The sequence below is a fragment of the Nomascus leucogenys genome, chromosome 5 (assembly GCF_006542625.1).
Source record: "Nomascus leucogenys isolate Asia chromosome 5, Asia_NLE_v1, whole genome shotgun sequence".
NCBI lineage: Eukaryota > Metazoa > Chordata > Mammalia > Primates > Hylobatidae > Nomascus > Nomascus leucogenys.
The window spans coordinates 556,331-579,686 of NC_044385.1; the positions used below are offsets into that span (position 1 = coordinate 556,331).

The window sequence follows — 23,356 nt, forward strand, 5'->3', positions numbered from 1 at the left end:
TAAGTTAAATATTATCATCATTTCATCATCATCATTATAATGTATTTAAATGGAAAAGCTGAATTCAAACCAGCAATATCAAGTATGACCTTAAATATTTACCATAACACTGTGAGGCCAGTATAATTGTTCCATGTATAGGAACCATAACAAGCACCTGAAAGAGAGAAGTGTTGTTTGAGGTCTCTTTTTTTTTTTTTTGAGATGGAGTCTCACATTAGGCTGGAGTACAGTGGTGAGATCTTGGCTCACTGCAACCTCCGCCTCCAGGGTTCAAGCAATTCTGTCTCAGCCTCCCGAATAGCTGGGATTACAGGCTCCTGCCACCATGCCCAGCTAATTTTTCTATTTTTTGTTTTTTTTTTAGTAGAGACAGGGTTTCACCATGTTGGCCAGGCTGGTCTCGAACTCCTGAGCTTGTGATCCACCCGCCTCAGCCTCCCAAAGTGCTGGGATTACAGGACTGAGTCACTGCACCCAGCCTTAAGATCTTATAACTAGTAAATATCTACGTTAAAGAAATGAATGAAAATTCTGATAAATTCCTACTTAAAGTGTATCCAGAGAAAACGGAAAATGTCTAGGAGTTAGTGATATTAGATTCAGAGGAATGAGCTTTGTAATTCTTAAAAATTAGTCCCAGAATAAAAAGTATTTTAAAAGTAATTAAGTCATAGGAAATGTGACTGTATAAAGGAATGGCTCTAAAGGTATTAATGTAGAAGGAAGCAACAGGTTAAACAGTAAGAGGTAAGAAACAAAAAATAAGGAACGAGAGAGAGAGAGAGAGACAGGGAAAGAGAGATGGGGGGGGAGGAGAGAATGAGAAGGAAAATCAGGAGAAACAGAATTAAGGAGGTGACACTGGAATAGTATCAGACCACTCTGAATCAATTTAAGAATTGCCATGTCTAATTCTTACATGGAAGATTTGGAATACAAGGATATTGAAAGGAATAACAAATTATAATGAATGATAGAAATCCTTATGTAATCCAAGGTCAATAATTTGAAGGAAGACATCAAGAAAATGTGATCTAGAAATAGAGGTTGAGATTGCTCCATTTATAAAAGTATTATGCTCTATAATCTTCCCATATGCAAATATTTCATATTCTCTCTTTTGTCCCATGGAAATATTTCACGGCAACAAGGAATCAAGTGCTGACCTATATGGGGGTATCTGTTAAAACTTAGTATATTGATATCCTTCACCCCACTCCAGGAACGTTTGCTACGCTAGGACTGCATCTTGGGAAGAGAATTTTAGAGATGATCATCTCTTACGTCAGAAGCAGGATCTAATTGATCCCTGGATGCCCAGTTTCCTGACTCTGCGACTGTCATGGGTGGCAAGATAAGAGGAGTTGCATCACAGATGAAAAAGTAAGGCCGAAGAAGACCAGAGAACAGTTGGTTGAATGTGTAGATATAAGACCCATTTGTGACATTGTAGAATGAAATTTCACCGGCTTCATAGTCCAAGAAAATCCCAATGCAGCGAGGACTTTCCAGTTGGAGAAGAGGCACCGACGGGGAGGCAAGGACCATGTACTCATTCCCTTTCAGCAGCCACAGGGCCCAGACCCCATTCTCAGGAGATGGCGTGGTTTCCCCCTTTCTTGGCAGTGTGTCTTGACAGACCCCTAAACCCCACTCTGCTCTTTCTCCCACCAGAACCTCCCAGTAATGCCTCCCTGATGAGAAGCTCTGCAAACCCAGGATGCAGGGCCACGTGTCAAATCGCTCAGGGTTGTTGGGGACATCCCTCCATGGCTCTCCATCCTGCACACTGCGCAGGTCGGCGGTCAAGAGCAGACTCGGGTGCGCCGTGGCGGGATCCAGCTTTACATCCACTGCAGAAAGAATGTGGTGGAACTGGTGAAAGGAAAGAAAGGACTGGGAGAAACTTAGGAAACCGCTGAAAGAACAGTCCCACAGTTCCTGACTTTTCTCTCTCTAATAACTCCTAGAGAAACCAAATCAGTATTTCACCTTACAGGTGATATCTTTTTTATTACTTTTATTATTCTTTATAACTTTCTGGTGTATTCCACTATTACCTCTGCGTAACCCAAAACTCTTTAACTTCCCCAATAAAAACAACTATTGATGATGACAAACCAAGTGAATAATCATTTAGTTTCCTTTCATTTACATCTAATGCATTTGTCTGTCTGTGTGTGTGTGTGTGTGTGTGTGTGTGTGTGTGTGTGAGAGAGAGAGAGAGAGAGAGAGAGAGAGTGACAGAGAGAGAGACGGGGTCTTGCTATGTTGCCCAGGCTGGAGTACAGAGCTATTCATGGGCATAGCCATGGTACACTACAGCCTCAAACTCTTGGACTCAAGCAATTCTCCCGTGTCTGCCTCCGCAGCAGCTGGGACTACAGGTGCACACCACCATGTCTGGCTTACATCCAAAGCATTTGGGTGCACTTAGAAGGATCTTCTGCATTTAACATAAAATTTATAAACCCCTTAGGAATTTTTTTTCTTAAAAATCTATAGGAGAATTTTATTAATATTAAACCCACTATTCCAAAGTTATATTACTGTGGTAGGCAGAATTCTAAGATGGACCCCATGACCTTCACACCCTGGTGTTAGCCTCATGAGTATGTTACACTGTATGACGAGAGAGATTATCAAGGTGAGTCTAATCTAATCCCACAAGTCCTGTAAAATCAGAAAGTTTTCTCTGGCTGTTGGGTTGGTGGCAGCAGGAAAGGTCAATAAGAGGTGGATTTGGTATCTCTTTGCTGGCTTTGAAGATGGAAAGGTCACGTGAGGAGAAAAACGAGTGATCTCCAGAGCTGAGAATGGCCCCCAACCAACAGCCAGCAAGAAAACAGGAATCTCAGTACTGCATTTGCATGGAATTGTATTACGCCAACAACCTGAATAAGCTTGGAGTAAGGTTCTTCCCCAGACCTACAGAGAAGCCTGGCCTGGCCTGGCCAACACCCATATTAGGGCGTTGAGAAAACCTCAGCAGAGGAGCCAGCTGATCCCACCTGGATGTCTGATCTTCAGAACCGTGAGCTACTAAATGGTATGGCTTTAAGCAGATAAAGCCAGACATGGTGGCGTGCACCTGTAGTCCCAGCTGCTGGGGAGGCAGACACGGGAGAATTGCTTGAGTCCAAGAGTTTGAGGCTGTAGTGTACCATGGCTATGACCATGAATAGCTCTGTACTCCAGCCTGGGCAACATAGCAAGACCCCGTCTCTCTCTCTCTCTCTCTCTCACACACACACACACACACACACACACACACACACAGACAAATGCTTTAGATGTAAATGAGAGGAAGCTAAATGATTATTCACTTGGTTTGTCATCATCAATAGTTGTTTTTATTGGGGAAGTTAAAGAGTTCTGGGTTACGCAGAGGTAATAGTGGAAGATAAGATATAACAAAAAATACAGATACTCTGAAGTCCCAGTGAGATTGACGAGATATTTGACCCATACACTTAATAAATAAATACATGTAGATATGAAACCCCAGTGAAGGGGGGATGTAAAATATTCAGTGTGTTTCCTTATTAGCAGTGCTTATAAGTAGTAAGTTAATTAGTAATATGGTTTGGATGTGTATCCCCTCCCAGTCTCATGTTGAAATGTGATTCCCAATGTTGAAGGTGGGGCCTAGTGGGGGGTGCTGGATCATGGGTGCAGATCCCCCATGAATGACTTAGTGCCATCCCACTGGTGATAAGTGAGTTCTTTATCCGTTCATGCAAGAGCTGGTTGTTTAAGAGGAACCTGGCGCTTCCCCACTTCACTGCTTCCCTCTTGCCATGTGATACGCTGGCTCCCCCTTTGCTTTCCACCATGACTGTAGGTTTCCTGAGCCCTCACCAGAAGCAGGTGCCAGCACCATGCTTCCTGTACAGCCTACAGAACCATGAGCCAAAATAAACCACATTTCCTTATATTAATAAATTACCCAGCCTCAGGTATTTCTTCATAGCAATGCAAAATCAGACTAACATGTTAATATAGTTTGATTTTTAATATCAGAACAAATATTGCTTCTACTGCTACTGCTACTACTGCCACTACCACTATACTTATTTGCCTTTAAACACTTCTAGTGAACTTTTCTTTTTTTTTGAGATGGAGTCTCGCTCTATCGCCCAGGCTGGAGTGCAGTGGTGCAATCTCGGCTCACTGCAAGCTCCGCCTCCCGGGTTCACGCCATTCTCCTGCCTCAGCCTCTCCGAGTAGCTGGGATTACAGGCGCCCGCCACCACGCCCGGCTAATTTTTTGTATTTTTAGTAGAGACGGGGTTTCACCGTGGTCTCGATCTCCTGACCTCGTGATCCGCCCGCCTCGGCCTCCCAAAGTGCTGGGATTACAGGCGTGAGCCACCGCACCCAGACTTTTTTTTTAAATTGAGACAGAGCCTTGCTCTGTTGCCCAGTCTGGAGTGCAGTGGTGCGATCACAGCTCACTGCAGCCTCCACCTCTCAGACTCAAGCCATCCCTGACCTCAGCCTTCTGAGTAGCTGGGAAGGCATGAACCACCATGCCCAGCTAGTTTTGTGTATTTTTTGTAGACAAGGGGTTTTGCCATGTTGCCCAGGCTGGTCTCGAACTCCTGGGTTAAAGCGATCCATCTGCCTCAGCCTCCCAAAATGTCAGGATTACAGACGTGAGCTGCCACGCCTGGCCTAGTGAACTTTTATTGATACTCAACCTGAGTGGTCACATAAATTGCATTATTTTTATTAACTTACGTGACCACCCTGAGGGTCACCATTGTCATCCCTACATTACACAAGAGTAGATTCAGAGTCAAAGAGTTTATGTGGTCTTCCCAAACTCTAGAGGTAAATAACAGAGATTGAAAGGAAGGTCTCCATGGATTGTGCATTTAACATAGGTCATGTATTCCCATGCCATTCCTCTTCTGGCACATTTGTCTGCTTCATTTCTAACAAAAGAGATCTCTGAAATGGCTTTGATATGGTCTATATCCCATTCCTCTCCCTACCCCTTCTCTCCTAAACTCAATTCTTCATCATGATGTGACCATACCGCAACCAAACTGCTCATGTCCATCTTCCCAGGGACCTCCGTGTTGATGAATGGTTATTTGTCAGAGTTTGTCTTTTTTTTTCAGATGGAGTTTTGCTCTTGTCGCCCAGGCTGGAGTTCAATGGCATGATCTTGGCTCACTGCAACCTCCGTCTCCTGGGTTCAAGCGATTCTCCTGCCTCAGCCTCCCAAGTAGCTGGGATTACAGGCATGCACCACCACGCCTGGCTAATTTTGTATTTTTAGTAGAGACAAGGTTTCTCCAGGTTGGTCAGGCTGGTCTTGAACTCCTGACCTCAGGTGATCTGCCCACCTCGGCCTCCCAAAGTGCAGGGATTACAGGCATGAGCCACCACGCCCGGCCCAGAGTTCGTCTTCAATGATTTTTCTGTATCTCTCAACACTACTGAGAATCTACCTGTGCTGGAAAATCTCCCTTTTCCAAAGACAACACTCATCTATGTTTCCCTTCCCTCACTGCTCACTACTACTTGATCTTCTTTGCTGTTCTCTTCTCCTCCACCACCACCACTGGAGAAACCTATGGTCCCAAGACTTGGACTTCTCTCTCTCTCACCTCACTCCCTATCTACCCGGGTGTTGGCTGGCTCACTGCTTTGATAAAATTCCATTCATATGCTGACTGATTCCCAATGCATGTGCTTAGCTTTGACCTTTACCCTGAAACTCTCCATCGTACATTCATCTGCCCACTTGATAGCAACATTTGGATATTTAGCACTCATTGCAACATCTAGGTATCCAAAACCCAACGCCCTCCTTCTGCTTCAGCTGTAGCTTTCCTCACCAATGTAAGTGGCAATCACATTTTGCCAGTTCGCAAGATCCAAAACCTTGGAATCATTCATGGCTCTTCCTGTTTATAGCACATCGTATATAATCCAACAGCAAATCTTAACAGCTCTGCCTTCAGTATATAACAAAAATCTGTCCATCTTGCAGCACCTTCCGTAATAACATCTATTCCAACACATAATCATCTCTCATCAAATTACTGCAAAGACCCTTAACTGCTTTTTCCATGTCAATCTTCTCCTCTCTGTAATTTACTTACAAGAAAGCATATAGAGTGATCCTCATAAAACATTAGTCCAATCAAACTATTTTTCTAGGTACAACTTTCAGTGATGTCCTATTTCACTCAGGGATAAAGTATCATGCTCACAGTGGCCTGCCTATCTAGCCCTTCCTTGGTCTCTCCCACCCTCCTGTCATTTACTCTGCCACAGAGTCCTCACACTGACATCCTCACAGCTCCTGGAACACATCTTCCATCCTCCATGTCAGGCCTTGGAGCTCATTTCTGCTGCCTGAATGCTTTCTTCCAGATCATATATTTGCTGGGGCGAGGTCTTTCCTGGTCACCTTTTTCAAAACTAGAACTTCTCATTACCCTTTTCACACTCTTTTTGATTTTCTTCAATATTCTGTATCAGCCACTTATAGCCTGTGTATTTTGGTTAAGTACATATCTGCAACACAAAACTATGGATTGTAGCGTATTTTGTTGTTGTTGTTGAATGATATATTCCAATGTTTAAAAGAATGGATGAGATAAAATTAATAACACATTTTGAATTATTTCATTCAATAAAAACAAATACAGATATGAGGTTACTGAGTCTGAGGGTACCATGATGATTTTAATCAACTCAGGCATTTAGTATACATTCATCTACCCAGGAGAACATGGGTACTATGCTGCGGAGATGGGTTTTCTCATTAAGGGACTTTATACTCTTTCCCTGTAAGTAGTGAACTCACTATTTAGACAGTTTTCATTACTTGGGATAAATTAGATTTTAAAATGAAATTGTAAACAATACTGAATCTATACTGTTTTAAAGAATAATATAATCAGATTAAACACACTAATTTTTTGTGACACTGTTTATTCCTACATGAAAATAACTGAAAATATTTTTGGCTTTATTGACTCACTAATTCAAGCAACTCATCAAATTCTCAGCCAATAAATTAAACCAAACTTCTTGTTAATTGATAACCTTGCAGTGCTTTCATATTGATTACTTTTAGGAGGTGGGGTGCTTTCAAATGTTTCATTTTGTCCTCCAAGCAATTTATTTTTAGCATTTTATAAACAAGGAAATGTAAATTTACTGGAACTAACATTATTCATATCAGCTAATAAGAGATGAACTACAATTTTGAGCCCATAGTTCTAATCAAATGTAGACTCTATGGGTGGCCATGACTCTGATACTGCTCATGAATATACCAATCCTCGTTCTTCTCGGCATGGTGGTGCAGGCTCTATGGGTGGCCATGACTCTGATACTGCTCATGAATATACCAATCCTCGTTCTTCTGGGCGTGGTGGTGCAGGCTCTATGGGTGGCCATGACTCTGATACTGCTCATGAATATACCAATCCTCGTTCTTCTGGCGTGGTGGTGCAGGCTCTACGGGTGGCCATGACTCTGATACTGCTCATGAATATACTAATCCTCGTTCTTCTGGGCTGGTGGTGCAGGCTCTATGGGTGGCCATGACTCTGATACTGCTCATGAATATACTAATCCTCGTTCTTCTGGCATGGTGGTGCAGGCTCTATGGGTGGCTGACTCTGATACTGCTCATGAATATACAATCCTCGTTCTTCTGGGGTGGTGGTGCAGGCTCTATGGGTGGCCTGACTCTGATACTGCTCATGAATATACAATCCTCGTTCTTCTGGCGTGGTGGTGCAGGCTCTAGGGTGGCCATGACTCTGATACTGCTCATGAATATACTAATCCTCGTTCTTCTGGCGTGGTGGTGTAGGCTCTATGGGTGGCCATGACTCTGATACTGCTCATGAATATACTAATCCTCGTTCTTCTGGGCATGGTGGTGCAGGCTGTATGGGTGGCCGTGACTCTGATACTGCTCATGAATATACCAATCCTCGTTCTTCTGGGTGGTGGTGCAGGCTCTATGGGTGGCCTGACTCTGATACTGCTCATGAATATACCAATCCTCGTTCTTCTGGGTGTGGTGGTGCAGGCTCTATGGGTGGCCGTGACTCTGATACTGCTCATGAATATACCAATCCTCGTTCTTCTGGGTGTGGTGGTGCAGGCTCTATGGGTGGCTGTGACTCTGATACTGCTCATGAATATACCAATCCTCATTTTTCTGGGCATGGTACACTCTCCCATTGAAGGAGACCAGGGAATTTTACCCTAAAATATGGCACCCTGGTATGCCCATTATTTTAAATTAACGGCCCTTGGAGACCAGCACACACTGTAAGAAGCTTTATTCTAACACTCATTTATCTGCCTAAAGTCCACGTGTTTTAATTAATTCAGCTCATATTGCAGGAAGACAGACAAGTCTGTCAACACACCTGGACAGACTTTAGTCCCAAACCACTGTCTACTTTTCAACACTTTGTCCCAAGCCACTGTATGTACTCCAAGCCCAATGAATCCTCCAAAAAATCATTTACTATCTCCCTAAAATCATCCACACCTCCCCATCTCCCTTTCCTCCAATAAAGAAAGGTATATAAGCATCTGTATCCCACTGAGTTATTGGGTAATTATTCTCCTGCAATTCCACTGTGCTATGAATGTTAAACTTTTTCTATGCCTTTGTTCCTATTTGTCTTTGGTCAGTTGATTTTCAGCAAACATTCATAGGGAAAGGGGAAAGTTTTCTCTTGCTCCCTACACTGCCTTCTTGATAGTTTGGCTTAGCCATGAAATCTCAGGAAGGCCAGATACTCCAATTCAGCATGGATGCCTTTAAGAGGAGTTCATGAGTCACCATGCCTACGATACTGTGAAGTATGTATTTGGTCTACAGTGCAGCAGTCACCATACCTATGACACTGAGAAGTATATATTTGGTCTACAGTCACCAGGCCTATGATACTGTGACATGTGTATTTGGTCTTCATCCTGTTTACTGACATATAGTTCTTAAAATCCTTGAAATTTCCGGAAAGACAAGAGTGCCTTTTGTAAGTTAATAAGATGACTTGTGGTTGGTGATCCCCCAGAAAGCCTCCACTGGGTGTGGTTGCCAGGGGAACCAACCATGTGATTAGAGGCTTGAAACTTTCAGTCCCTCACGCCACACCCCCATCCACCTCTGAAGAGAGAGGGGCTGAAGGGTAGGTTGATAAACCAATGGCCTATGATTTAATCAATCATGTCTACATAGTGCTTCCATAAAAACCCAAAATAACTGCGTTCATTGGCCAGGCACAGTGGCTCACGCCTGTAATCTCAGCACTTTGGGAGGCCAAGGCAGGCAGATCATTTGAGGTCAGGAGTTCGAGACCAGCCTGGCTAACATGGTGAGACCCTGTCTCTACTAAAAATATAAAAATTAGCCAGGCATGGTGGCATGTGCCTGTAACCCCAGCTACTCGGGAGGCTGAGGCAGGAGAATCGCTTGAACATGGGAGGTGGAGGTTGCAGTGAGCTGAGATGGCGCCACTGCACTCCAGCCTGGGGGACAGAGTAAGACTTCATCACACACACAAAAAAAAGAACTGAGTCCTGAGGACTTCCAGATCGCTGAAAACATGGAGGTTACACAGGTCGCATGCCTAGAGAGGGCGTGGAAGCTCCGTACCCCTTCTCACAAACCTCGCCCTAGGAATCTCTTCCAACTGTTCATCTCTAGCCTCTGTAACGCCCTTATAATAAATGAGTAAATATGTGTCCCTGAGTTTTGTCAGCTGTTTCAGGAAATTAAGTGAACTCAAGAAGAGGGTTGTGGGAACTGCAATTTACAGTCAGTTGGTCTCACAGGCCACAACCTGTGCTTGTGACCAGCATCTGAAGTGGGGTCAGTCTTGTGGGACGAAGCCCTCAACCCGGGGAACCTGGTGCTATCTCCAGGTAGACAGTGTCAAAATCAAATTGCATGGAAGGACATCTGGCTGGAGTATCTGCTGGAGAACTGATTGGCTGTTTGCAGGGAGAAATCCCCACACATTTTGGTGACCAGAAGTGATGTGTTGTATTGACTCTGTAAGAGAACTTCTTCCCCCACCTCTTCAATAACCCTGCCCTTTTCTATGGCTCCCAGCACCAAGAAGGAGGTAGAGCTCTGTCAGCATGGGTACCAGAGTGAGAAGATGTGGCACAAAAGTCCCCACACCCAGGAGCAAACCAACAGCACACTCTCAAAATAAATTTCTGCTGATCTGGGCCACTAAGGCTTTAGGTTCTGTTGGTCACTGCAGCTGACTGGCACAGTAACAAACCGCAATACGAGGCAAACCCAGGCAACAGCCCAATTCCCAGTCTCTAAGATGCAAACTACCTTGGAACTTCCTCAGCAGCTCCCTCCTCCCAGGGATGCAGCACGCTGTCTTCAGTTCCATGGGGATGTTCTCTGCTTCCAGCCTTGTGACAGCCTTACTTCTAGGAAGAGCACAGAAACCACAGAAGTCAGCAGGGTTCTCCACCAGCTCCTCTGCCTCTCCCAATCCCTTCACCAATTCAGAAAGCACACATACCTGTTCAGGACTCCTCTCACACCCTGAAAAGGAAAGAAAAACACAGTGTGAGTTGGACTCTGAACTGCTTTTCACAGTCAGACTGAGGACACCATGAAAATTTCCTTAGAAATTACTGCAAAACATTATTAAGATAAAATTATAGGGGACAATAAATCTTTTTTTTTTTTTTTTTTTTTTTTCTGAGATGGAGTTTCACTCTTGTTGCCCAGGCTGCTGGAGTGCAATGGTGCGATCTCAGCTCACTGCAACCTCCACCTCCCTGCCTCAGCCTCCCAAGTAGCCAGGATTACAGGCTCCCGCCAGCACGCCTGGCTAATTTTTTTTATTTTTTTAGTGGAGATGGGGTTTCACCATGTTGGCCAGGCTGGTCTTGAACTCCTGACCTCAGGTGATCCACCCGTCTCGGCCTCCCTAAGTGCTGGGATTACAGGCGTGAGTCACCGCGCCCAGCCAAATCTCTTTTCTTTAAAGCTATACAAAGTTTAGGTTAATTCCTGCAACACCTATCAATTTAATTATCTTCTGAATTAATAATTCTGCCACTTGGATATTGTAACAGAGTAACATTCTGCATGTAATTCAGACAGAAAAGGATAAAATAGATCCTAAGTACTCATAGAATTTATTTGAGGGGCATGGATAGGTTCCTCAAATAAAGACACAAAATGTTTCCCTAAATGTCTTTACAGGAATTATAAATTCCTAATTCTCTGAACCAACATACCAGAGCTATTCCTATGAGTAGGTTATCTAAGTAGATTAATAAAGGAAGCCTTTCATAACTAGTAACATTATTTTCTCAAAGTAGATTATTAAATAAATATATCTGTGATACATTTATTAATAATTGCATTTGGGATACATTTCCCCTCTCCCCTTAAAAAAAAGTCCCCAGTCAGATAAGTTTTGATGGCATAAAAGAAGGGGAATAATTTGCTTTACCCTGTATGGGAATAGCAGGCCTTGGTCTTGGCCTTCAGGGGTAAAATGTAGCTTATTAGTACCAGGGAAGAAAGGGAAAGGGAAGTATAAAAATATACAGCCTGGGCAACACAACCAAGCCTCGTCTCTACTGAAAATTTGTATAAAATTAGCTGGGCGTGGTGGTGCACACCTGTAGTCCCAGCTACTCGGGAGGCTGAGGCACAAGGATCGCCTGATCCTAGGAGGCTGAGACTGCAGTGAGCTATGATTGAGCCACTGCACTCCAGCCTGAGTGACAGAGTGAGATCCTGCCCTTATTAAAAAAATAGATAGATAAGATACCTTATTTAAGAATATATCCTCCCATGCCAGGTGGGGTGGCTCATGCCTACAATCCCAGCACTTTGGGAGGCCAAGGCAGGCAAAGCAATAAATACTATCGTTGAAATTGTCAAGCCAGGCACAGGGGCTCACGCCTGTCATCCCAGCTCTTTGGGAGGCCAAGGTGGGTGGATCACCTAAGGTTAGGAGTTCAAGACCAGCCTGGCCAACATGGTGAATCTCTACTAAAAATACAAAAAAAAAAAAAAAATTAGCCAGGTGTGGTGGTCATGTCTGTAATCCCAGCTACTCAGGAGGCTGAGGCAGGAAAATCGCTTGAGCCAAGGAGGCAGAGGTTGCAGTGAGCCAAGATCACACCACTGCACACTGCAGTCCAGCCTGGGCAACAGAGCAAGACTCCATCTCAAAAAAAAAAAAAAAAAAAAAAAAAGAAGAAAAGAAAAGAGAAAAGAAAAGAAACTGTCAACGTTCTTGTGTTTTGCTGTCTGCTATTTGGAAAATTAATTCCTTTCTGACTCTTAGTTTGCTAACAAGGAAATGAGCATAGCAATAATAATAAAATATAAATTTAATATATATAAGATAAAATGACACAAATTAAATGGCTTTATAAATTCATTTAATGGTGCCCTGCCTCGTAAACAGTACTGTCTAGTCACTGTACTTGCAAATATTATACAGACAGTTAATAGGATTATTTATATTCATGGTACTTTCCGTGTCTAGAACTGAGTCAGAAAAGGTGGAATCTGTGGGTCAGCTGTTAAATGAGAACATGAATCACTTAGTTTAGAATCCCGAGTGAGTTGGCCGGGCGCGGTGGCTCACGCTTGTAATCCCAGCACTTTGGGAGGCCGAGGCGGGCGGATCATGAGGTCAGGAGATCGAGACCACGGTGAAACCCCGTCTCTACTAAAAATACAAAAAAATTAGCCGGGCGTGGTGGCGGGCGCCTGTAGTCCCAGCTACTTGGAGAGGCTGAGGCAGGAGAATGGCGGGAACCCGGGAGGCAGAGCTTGCAGTGAGCCGAGATTGCGCCACTGCACTCCAGCCTGGGTGACAGAGCGAGACTCCGTCTAAAAAAAAAAAAAAAAAAAAAAAAAAGAATCCCAAGTGAGTCACTGGGGAGGAGATAGAAGTCGGTCCAGATAAATTTCTGTTGCCATTGGTTCTATCAAGAAAACATGGATCCATCAACAACTTTGGCTTTCTCTGTTCACTTGGGATATGATGTCTTCACAGAGGATTAAAAACAAAGATTTCCTTTCACTGTTATTCGTCTTTCTGTTCTCTAATCCCAAATAGACTGGGAGGAAGCTGCACAGGAGTCCACGTAATCCCTCCTCACCATGCCTGGAACGGGCATGCAATGTGCGCCAGGAAATCAGTGTTTGCTTTACAATCCAATATAACAATTTCAAGCAGGACAATTTAAATCATTATTCATCCTTCTGGCCAGTGACACTGAAATGTGTTATGCAGACTTTCTGGGTTAGCCATCCCTAAAAACAGCAATGCTATCATGGACAAACTGACTCTGAGGTTTTAGGAATTACTTCTCAGCCAGCAGAGTGTAGTTTGTCCTTTTCCTAGCTGTTTAAATTTTCAGAAATCATTAATTTTAATTTTAGGAATTCTTTAGTCCTTAAAACGAACTATATGCTGTTGGTCTGTTTGTTTTTTGAGACAGGGTCTTGCTATGTTGCCCAGGCTGGTCTCGATTTCCTTGGCCCAAGCGACCCTCCTGTCTCAGCCTCCCTCATAACTGCAACTACAGGCATGTGCCACCGTGCCAGACTCAAACTATATGATTCTCTAGAATCTCATGATTCTGATGCCACGAATGGCTTCTGAGTAAATTCTAGGGTGTTTAAGCTGCTTTCTGAGTAAATTCGAGGGTGCCCTTTTCCTACAGAACATAAACGCCAAGCGTTTGTCTCTGAAAGCCACTGTACTCGTCTCTGTCAACTCAGTCTCACATCTGCCTGCTTTCCTGGCACCCGGCCTCACCTCCAGCAGACCCAGGGCCGGGCGCTGGCACCTCTCCTGCAGCTCGTCTGCCAGCTCCTTCAGGGCCTTGCTCTGCTGGGCCAGCCGGTTCTTGCTCTCCCGCAGTCTCTGCAGTGTCGTTCGCTCCTCCGCCTCCAGCCACCTCAGCTGCCGCTGCTCCTCCTGGACCAGAAAGCCACGATGCTTCTCAAACTCCAATTTGAAGCGCTGCCGCTGCATTTCCACTTTCTCCTGAGGTGACACAGCGGATCACGCCATCAGCGCCTGGCCTCCAGCAGCCATGTATAGGACAGCGCCGGAGAAGGTAATGTCCAGCGTTCCCTGGGCTCCGTAACTCTGTGGACTGACTGGCTGCATTCTAACAACATGCACAGACTGGAGTCCATTCATATAAGAAGTAGCCGAGGAGAGTTTTCAAACTAAGTTTAGAAAATACTGTTGGACTGGAGTTCCCATTTTGCCACAGGCTTGGGGGCAAGGCACTTTTATACTGAAGTTTCAGTACCATATACAAAATGTGAGGTTCTGGGGAGGTTGAGGCAAGAGGATTGCTTGAGGTCAGGAGTTCAAGACCAGCCTGAGTAACAAAGCAAAACACAACCCCATCTCTAAAAAAATTAAAATGAACTGACCGGGCTTGGTGGCGAGCCTTGCAGTCCCAGCTACCCACAAGGCTGAGGTGGGAGGATCACTTGAGTCTAAGAGCTCGAGGCTGCAGTAAGCTGTGATTGCACCACTGCACTTCAGCCTGGGTAACAGAGCAAGACTCCATCTCTTAAGAAATGTGGGGAAAAAGAAGAGTATGTGGATTACAGTTAAATATCTATTAAACTACAAGAACAGTGATTAGCATAGAGCAGTCACAAACAGAAGTTACTATTTACTAGTAGATTAGTCACTAGAACCACTAGAAACAACTGAATTATGAAGAAATGGTAGAGACCTAGAACTGTTTGAATAAGAAAAGGCTGAGAGATGAGAAAATATGAATGTTGTTTCCTAATATGGTAATAGTGAACACACCAGAAGCCTGACGTTCTCTACAAAGCCAAGGAAGAGCTAAGTGATGCTCAGGCCACTGATTTCAGAGTTCACGTCAGGGAATTAATCCCAATTTCTACCTGAATCTCCCATCTTCCATTTCCAAATAGACCTAAGGAACATACCTCGTCCCAGGCTTAGTTTCTAGATTTTCTTCTCCCAAGATGAGTATATCGGAAACTAACTTTAAGCTGAGTACGAGAGGCAAATTATTCCTCAAAGTGTCTATACCTCCCATTCTCTGTCCTGTTTTATTGATTTATTTTATTTTTTGTATATATTCATGGGGTACAAATGCAGTTGTTTTTTGTTTTTTTTTTTTTTGAGACAGAGTCTCGCTCTGTCGCCCAGGCTGGAGTGCAGTGGCGCGATCTCGGCTCACTGCAAGCTCCGCCTCCCGGGTTCATGCCATTCTCCTGCCTCAGCCTCCCAAGTAGCTGGGACTACAGGCACCCGCCACCACGCCCGGCTAATTTTTGTATTTTTAGTAGAGACGGGGTTTCACTGTGTTAGCCAGGAAGGTCTCGATCTCCTGACCTTGTGATCCACCCGCCTCGGCCTCCCAAAGTGCTGGGATTACAGGCGTGAGCCACCGCGCCCGGCCGCAGTTTTGTTACATTGTTATACTGCCTTGTAGGTGAAGTCATTTGCCTGTTTTGCTTTTTTTTTTTTTTTTAATTTTTTTTTTGAGACAGAGTCTCGCTCTGTCACCCAGGCTGGACTGCAGTGGTGCAATCTCGGCTCACTACAACCTCCTCCCTCCTGGGTTCAAGTGATTCTCCTGTCTCAGCCTCTCGAGTAACTGGGATTACAGAAGCATGTCACCATGCCCAGCTAATTTTTGTATTTTTAGTACAGACAGGGTTTCACCACGTTGGTCAGGCTGGTCTCAAACTCCTGACCTCACGATCGGCCCGCATCGGCCTCCCAAAGTGCTGGGATTACAGGCGTGAGCCACCGTGCCTGGCCTATTTGCCTGTTTTTAAACGTGATAACTTCTTGCTTTGACTAAAAGGCATAAGCTGTCACCTTTTTAAACTAAACATCCCCTAAGACTTAACTCCTTCCTTCCATTTTCCATCTCTACCTCCTTCTACCATTTTCTAAATCACCAGATTCAGAAAACTTCATCTTCTTTCTGAAATCAGCCAAGTCTGAATTCCATACACTGATTCCTGAAAGGTGTAACTCATGTAAATATGAGAAGCTCTCTTCACATCAGAGGCTGTGCTGTCGTGGGGTGGGGCAAATAACCCAGCCACTAGAAAAGAGTAGAGTCATACCTGGGGCATGAGGGGGGGTGTGGTGGGAAGCGATTTGCCTGCAATTCATCTTCCTTTCACACCACCCTCTTGAGCACAACTATATCTGCAGATAGAGAAAAAGGAAAGGTTGCTTTGTAGTATTTAGAATATCTTTTGACCAAAAATGTGCTTCCTGCATTTGGCTCACATGGATACATTCTTGATGGTAATGATCATGCAAGTTTACTTGGCTTAGAACAGGGATCTTAGTATCGTCCCTACTTAAGAATAATCTGTAGAGGGCTTAAAACATGAAAGAACTCAGCTATCCGATATGGGGATTCTGATTTTATAAATCTATGGTCAGGCCAGGATTGAAAACAACAGACTTGTATTTCAGCCTGAAAAGAACAAAAATCATCCATCAATATTACAATATTAAATAATGTACATCCTATCACTATGTACATTATAGGCAAATAATGAACATTATTTAATACTGTAAAGCTTTGTTCTTGTTCTTTTTATCTCTATTGCCACTACCCAATCCAAACTATGCTTTACTAGCTTGATCTTACTGCAAAAGCCACTGCTATATCCCTATCACCTAGAATTGCATCTTATACTGTCACTACTAGTTTAAAAATATTTGTTAATAATATTGGTAAACAAGTTTGTCAGTATCAACGTTAATAAGTTTAAATATTTCTTCACACATCTGAGTAACGTTTGGTACTAATGTTATTAACATCAATATTATTTAATATTGATAACTTTTATCCTTTCCTACCACTATCTACATCATTTACCTATAATGTACATTTTTCTTCTCTTTTTTCTTTTTTTTTTTTTTTTTTTGTTTGTTTGCCCAGGCTGGAGTGCAATGGCATGATCTCAGCTCACCACAACCTCCACCTCCTGGGTTCAAGCGATTCTCCTGCCTCAGCCTCCCGAGTAGCTGGGATTATAGGTATGTGCCACCAAGCCCGGCTAATTTTTTCTTTGTATTTTTAGTAGGGACGGGGTTTCTTCATGTTGGTCAGGCTGGTCTCGAACCCCCGACCTCAGGTGATCCACCTGCTTCGGCCTCCCAAAGTGCTGGGATTACAGGTGTGAGCCACCACACCTGGCCTTAATGTACATCTTTCTTCTGGGATAAGTGTTATCTTTTCCTATCCATATGTATATATGTTGTAATCTAGTAATGTAGTAAATATAGAAAAATGTAGTTTAAAAAGTATGCAATACGTCTGGGAAGTGAGGAGCGCCTCTGCCCGGCCGCCCCGTCTGGGAAGTGAGGGGCGCCTCTGCCCGGCCGTCCGTCTGGGATGTGAGGGGCGCCTCTGCCTGGCCACCCGTCTGGGAAGAAGTGAGGAGCGTCTCTACCCAGCCGCCCCGTCTGGGTAGAAGTGAGGATCGTCTCTGCCCGGCCGCCTTGTCTGGGAAGTGAGGGGCGTCTCTGACCGGCCGCCCTGTCTGGGAAGTGTGGAGCACCTCTGCCCAGCTGCCCCATCTGGGATGTGGGGAGCGTCTCTGCCCTGCCGCCCCGTCTGGGAAGTGAGGGGCATCTCTGCCCGGCCGCCCCGTCTGGGAAGTGAGAAGCGCCTCTGCCCGGCCGCCCCGTCTGGGAAGTGAGGGGCGTCTCTGACCGGCCGCCCCGTCTGGGAAGTGAGGAGCACCTCTGCCTGGCCGCCCCGTCCGGGAAGTGAGGAGCGCCTCTGCCCGGCCGCCCCGTCTGGGATGTGGGGAGCACCTCTGCCCGGCCACCCCGTCTGGGAGGTCTACCACGGAGGCCAGATGCAATGTGGGGACTGGACGTGGTGGCTCATGCCTGTGGTCCCGGCACTCTGGGGGGCCGAGGCGGGTTGATCACTTGAGGCTAGGAGTTCAACACCAGCCTGGCCAACATGGCGAAACATATGAAAAATACAACAGACAAACCAGCCAACCAACCCAGTGACAACAGAACAGGTCTACCCTGGGGTCATACTCTAATTTTTTCTATTTTCCTCCCTTTCTGATCCTTTATCCCACTTTCTTTTTCTTCCTCCTCCTTCTTCTTTGTCAAATAGAGGATTGAGTTATTATCATTGATCCATACAAAGTCCCTCTCTCATTTATTTTCTTTAATTCCCACCCCCCATTTCTATTCCCCGTCTTCCCATGTGCAACCTTCCTAATATGTTCGATATGCATCTTTTTGTTTGTATGTATCTTTAGAAAATGTTTATTGCTTTGTGTGCAAAAAAAATTAATAAAAAAAGTATGCAATATCCGTGTAAAGACAGAGTATAAGACTAAATTTTCAAAGAAAACAAGAAGGAAATAATTATAGATACAGAGTGATCAGAAAAGAAGGGTTATTTGGAAAAGGAGAAAGAATAGGAATATTCTGTAAAGTATAACCTATTATATATCATATTATATAATACATTATATGAATATATAGAAGTATACAGTTTCTACATATAGTTTCTCAATCTTGACACTACTGACATCTTGAACAAATCATTTTTTCTCATAAGATGGGAACTGTCCTGTGGACTACAGGGTGTTAAGCTGCATTCCTGCCTCTACTAGATGACAGGTGCACTGCACCCACCCTTCCTCAGTGTGACAACCAAAAATATCATCTCCAGAAACTGCAAAATGTATCTTGGGGGGCAGGTATAACCTCAGGTTGAGAATCACTGTGTGTGTATGAATCATTCTGTGTGCGTGTACATGTGTGCACACACAAGTGCATGAATGAAACATGGAATAAAAAGAGCTAGTGACGTATAAAAAAATGGAATATGTGTATGTATAGATGATTTTAAGAAAGGCTGAACGTTCAGATTATTTCCCTGTATATAAGATGATCACCTTGGGCTACACTTCTTCAGTTACAAAGTTGTGAAATATTCACTATTTCATTCACCTAACAAATATCTTCAAACTAGTAGCGACAGTATAAGATGCTATTCTAGGTGACAGGGATACAGCAGTGGGTTTTACAGTAAGATCAAGCTAGCAAAGCTATTTAATTATAATTCGGATTGGGTGATGGCAATAGAGACAAAAAGGACAAAAGTGAACCATATCATTTGAGGGGACAGGATGACCCAGGACGGCTCTGAGGTGCTCTTGGGCATATATGGAAATGGAACAAAAGTGCGGGAGAATGGAAGATGGTGGAAGAATTACTGATCCGAATCTGGATCCTCCAAACAGGCAAGCCTCCTAAAGCCCCAACGTGGTCTTACCTTCCAAATGACAGTCTTTCTCCCCATGTTGGCCTCCTGAGTCAAGGTGTCCTCCAACTCTTTCCTCACAAGTTCCAGAGCCATCTGGAGCTTTACCTGTTTGGGAAGATATTTCAAAGCTGTTACAGATACCCTCAATCTGTACCTAAAGTCACGTAGATGTGTGAGGAAATACAAAGATCAACTTAAACAGTCCCTAGAAAGCACATAAAAATGTACAATATCATTAAAAACTAAACATAAATGTACTTAAGTTTTAGCATCAGGGTCTCGCTCTGTCACTCAGGTTGTTGTGCAGTGATGCGATCATGGCTCACTGCAGCCTCAAATTCCTGGGCTCAAATGATCCTCCCACCTCAGCCTCCCAAGCAGCTGGGACTCCAGGCACATGTCATTACACTCAGCTCATTTTGTTTTCTGTAGAGATGGGGTCTTACTATATTGCCCAGGCTGGTGTCAAACTGCTGGCCTCCAGAGAGTCTCCCATCTTGGCCTTCCAAAGTGCTGGGATTACAGGTGTGAGCCACCATGCCTAGCTCCATAAATGTATTTTAATACCAGATACAATCAAATATTTATCTAAAAGTATGCTCACTGCATTGTTATATACAATAGCATAACTTAACTAAAACATTAAAGATAGGGGAGAAAAACATTATATTAACTGGATAGAATTAAAATAAGATGTTACAGAATGTTTAATGACAAGAAATAAAATGAAAATGTCCAATAAATAAATATATTTTACAAAACAACATTAATTTTGAAAAAAATGTACTGGTAATGAATATATTAAAACTGGGCTGATGTAAATGAGAATGATATTAGATGAAATGTCATCTTTTGGTGTTTGGATGAAGAGTGATGCTATTATATCTCTCTATATTTCAACTTCTTGAAGTTATTGTTTACTTTATGATAAAGCATGGGTTTATTATTGTAGTATTAGTAGTATCATTAGGTCAGAAGGAACTTGGTAGGTTATGATATTTTATATGAAAAAATACAATATGTTGTAAACCTTACAATGAGTAAAAATACAATGAGAACTAAATCTTCCTTCAATGATAGGGCCCTCGCTAGAGGTAAATATGTGTATATTTTATTTACAGAAAATACCCACAAAGATACATACATAAACAGGATTTTAATTAAAAAATTCTATTCCCAAAGTTACTCAATAAATCCTACATACACATCAATTGTTTTTAAAAGGAGAATATTATAATTGTTATACATAAAATAACAATAGAATTCATTATACCATTTGACCCAGTGGGGAAAGTGGCATGTGTTTTGGTGTTTACAAAGAACAGAGCACTTTGACACTTGTAGATAGAGAAAAGCTCCCTCAGGCCAAAGAAACTGTCAGCAAAAGCAAGGAGATGTGGCACAGTTAGGAAAACAGTGATTAGGCTAAATTTGCTGGGTTTACTGGCTAGTTAAGACAACAGAGCTATGGAAACATAACTTAGGGCCCTAGAAAGCTTTCACTGACGGGCTCAGTAGTTTAGATAATATTTATTTGGTATTTAACTGAAGAACTACTGAAAATACAGAGAACATCTTTAGAAATATTACACTAGAGGCTGGGCTGCCTGTAACACCAGCACTTTGGGAGGCCAAGGCAGGTGGATCACAAGTTCAGGAGTTCAAGACCAGCCTGGCCAACACAGTGAAACCTCGTCTTTGCTAAAAATACAAAAATTAGCCAGGTGTGGTGACGGGTACCTGTAATCCCAGCTACTCGGGAGGCTGAGGCAGGAGAATTGCTTGAACCAGGACTCGGGAGGCAGAGGTTGCAATGAGCCGAGATTGTGCCACTGCACTCCAGCCTGAGCTACGGAGCTACACTGTGTCTCAAAAAAAAAAAAAAGAAAAAAGGAAAAAAGAAAAAGAAATATTACACTACCAATCCTCTGTCTTGTACTTTCTGGATTTTTTTTTTTTAAAGGCAAGAACATACCAGAAAAGTGTAGCTAGAAATTACCTAGTACCTACATCTCACAAATGACAACGAAAATCAAGAAGAAATACCAAGACAGATATTGGCAGGTCCAGAAGGAAAGGGAAAATATCCTAAACCTTAATTTAAAACAAAATAAATAAATAAAAATTTTAAGAAAGCTAGTATTTGCAATGCACTACAGCGAGGCTGACGGTCCTTTGGTTAAATATGTCAGTAAAGACGACTTAGACCTCCTCTGTGCTGGCAGTTGTTCTACATGCTGGGATTCAAGTGTGTTCAGAAAACATCCAAGAACTTTTAAAGGGCACCAGTAGGAAGAAATCTACACACAATTTCACAGATGCCACTTTGGGGGCCAAATACTTCCACTTTGTTTTTTTTTTTCTTTCTCTTTTAAGCTTCCCGGGCTACACCCCAAATGAAGCACCTCTTCATTGAGGATGTTCGAATCCTAAGTCCCCAGATCCCTGCTGATGGACAGCCACCTGCTCCTACTTCGGGAGGCACGTGCACCTGAGCTTTGGAGGGGTCGGAACCCGTGCCCAGCTCGACACTCTTCTTAACGACGCCCAAACCCGAGGGTTGCTTTGGTGACAACACTCATTTAATGTAAACACTGTGCAAAAGCAAAGCATTGCACAAATGAGAATTATTATGGCAAGTTTACGATATAGATGTACAATTGTTACCAAGAATGAACTGGACCACACAGCCCTCCCGACCGGAGCCCAGCTGAGGGACCAGACTATCCACATCGGGAAAAACCAGCCCAGCGCGAGTTCGAGGACAGGAGAGTGCTTGGCGGAGGGGTGGACGGTGTGAAATAATGGGTGTGTGTCGCAAAGGGGGTTACCCCATTCAAGACAAAGAGACCCACACTGAGTGAGCCGCGTGGGCGGGGGGGGGCGGCTCGGGGCGGGGGGAGCGGCCGTGGGAGCCGCTCAGGAGACGGGTGGCCTTGGCGGCTCCGCTCCGGAGGGTCGCCCGCTTCCCGGTCACCGCAGCGCCCGCAGCCCCCGCCAGGGGGCGCCTCACCTGGTAGCGGCCGGCGGCTTCCTGCAGCGGCGCCGTGCGGTGCGTCCTGTGCTCGGGGCCGGCGTCGCACAACCAGCACAGCGCCGCCTGGTCCTCCTCGCAGAAGCGGCTCAGGTCCTCGCCGTGCCGCGCGCATCGCCGCGCCCCGGGCCCCGCGCCCAACCCCAGCCGCCGCACGCTCTCCACCAGGCCCGCCAGCTGCCGGTTGGGGCGAAAGCCCGCGGGCCGGAAGGGGCCCCGGCACTGCGGACAGGCGTAGACGCCGCCCTGCGCGCTGTCCGACTTCTCGCAGAACTCAGAGATGCACCTGAGGCAGAAGCTGTGGCCGCAGTCCACGCTGACCGGCTCCTGCAGGAAATCTAGGCACACGGGGCACCGCGCCTCCTCGCGCAGCCGCTCCCCGGGCGGCCCCGAGGCCATGACCCGCCTCCCGGATGGCCGCGCTCCCGGCCGCCCGCCCTGTCTCCCCTCGCGGTCTGCACGGGGGAGGAGCCCACGCCCCGGGAAAGCAGGCGCCGGTGGGTGGTGTCCGCTGGCTTCAGTTCAAGAGCTCAGACGAGCCACACCCGGTGAAAAGCCACCACTCAGGCGCTCCCTACGTCGGGGATAACATTAACGTTATGGTTCCCTCCCACCCCCAGCCACACACACACCCGGGAAACTGGGCATTTCTAACTGGAATCCCTCGTCATCTCCTATTTTCACTGTCAGTAGGTTGGGAGAATTGCTAAATTCCCTCCTTCCTTCCATCTTTGTTTGTTTGTTTTTTTGTTTGTTTTTGTTTTCTGAGAGGGAGCCTTGCTCTGTCGCCCAGGCTGGAGTGCAATGGCGCGATCTCGGCTCACTGCAGCCTCCGCCTCCTGGGTTCAAGCGATTCTCCTGCCTCAGCCTCCCTAGTAGCTGGGGTTACAGGTGCCCGCCACCATGCCCGGCTAATTTTTGTATTTTTAGTAGAGACAGGGTTTCACCATTTTGGTCAGGCTGGTCTTGAAC

General features: G+C 44.8%; 1 protein-coding gene across 1 annotated transcript; it reads right to left on the minus strand.

Annotated features, from left to right (window-relative positions):
• Positions 1-355: 355 nt before the first annotated feature.
• On the minus strand, positions 356-22,837 carry TRIM58 (tripartite motif containing 58). The gene is made up of 6 exons (XM_030812477.1): positions 22,364-22,837; positions 19,360-19,455; positions 13,830-14,060; positions 10,551-10,573; positions 10,355-10,455; positions 356-1,856 (listed from the first exon to the last, which is right to left on the minus strand). Exons 1-6 carry the CDS (start codon positions 22,781-22,783, stop codon positions 1,267-1,269), a joined length of 1,461 nt encoding a protein of 486 aa, XP_030668337.1. The 5' UTR covers positions 22,784-22,837; the 3' UTR covers positions 356-1,266.
• Between the last annotated feature and the right edge of the window lie 519 nt (positions 22,838-23,356).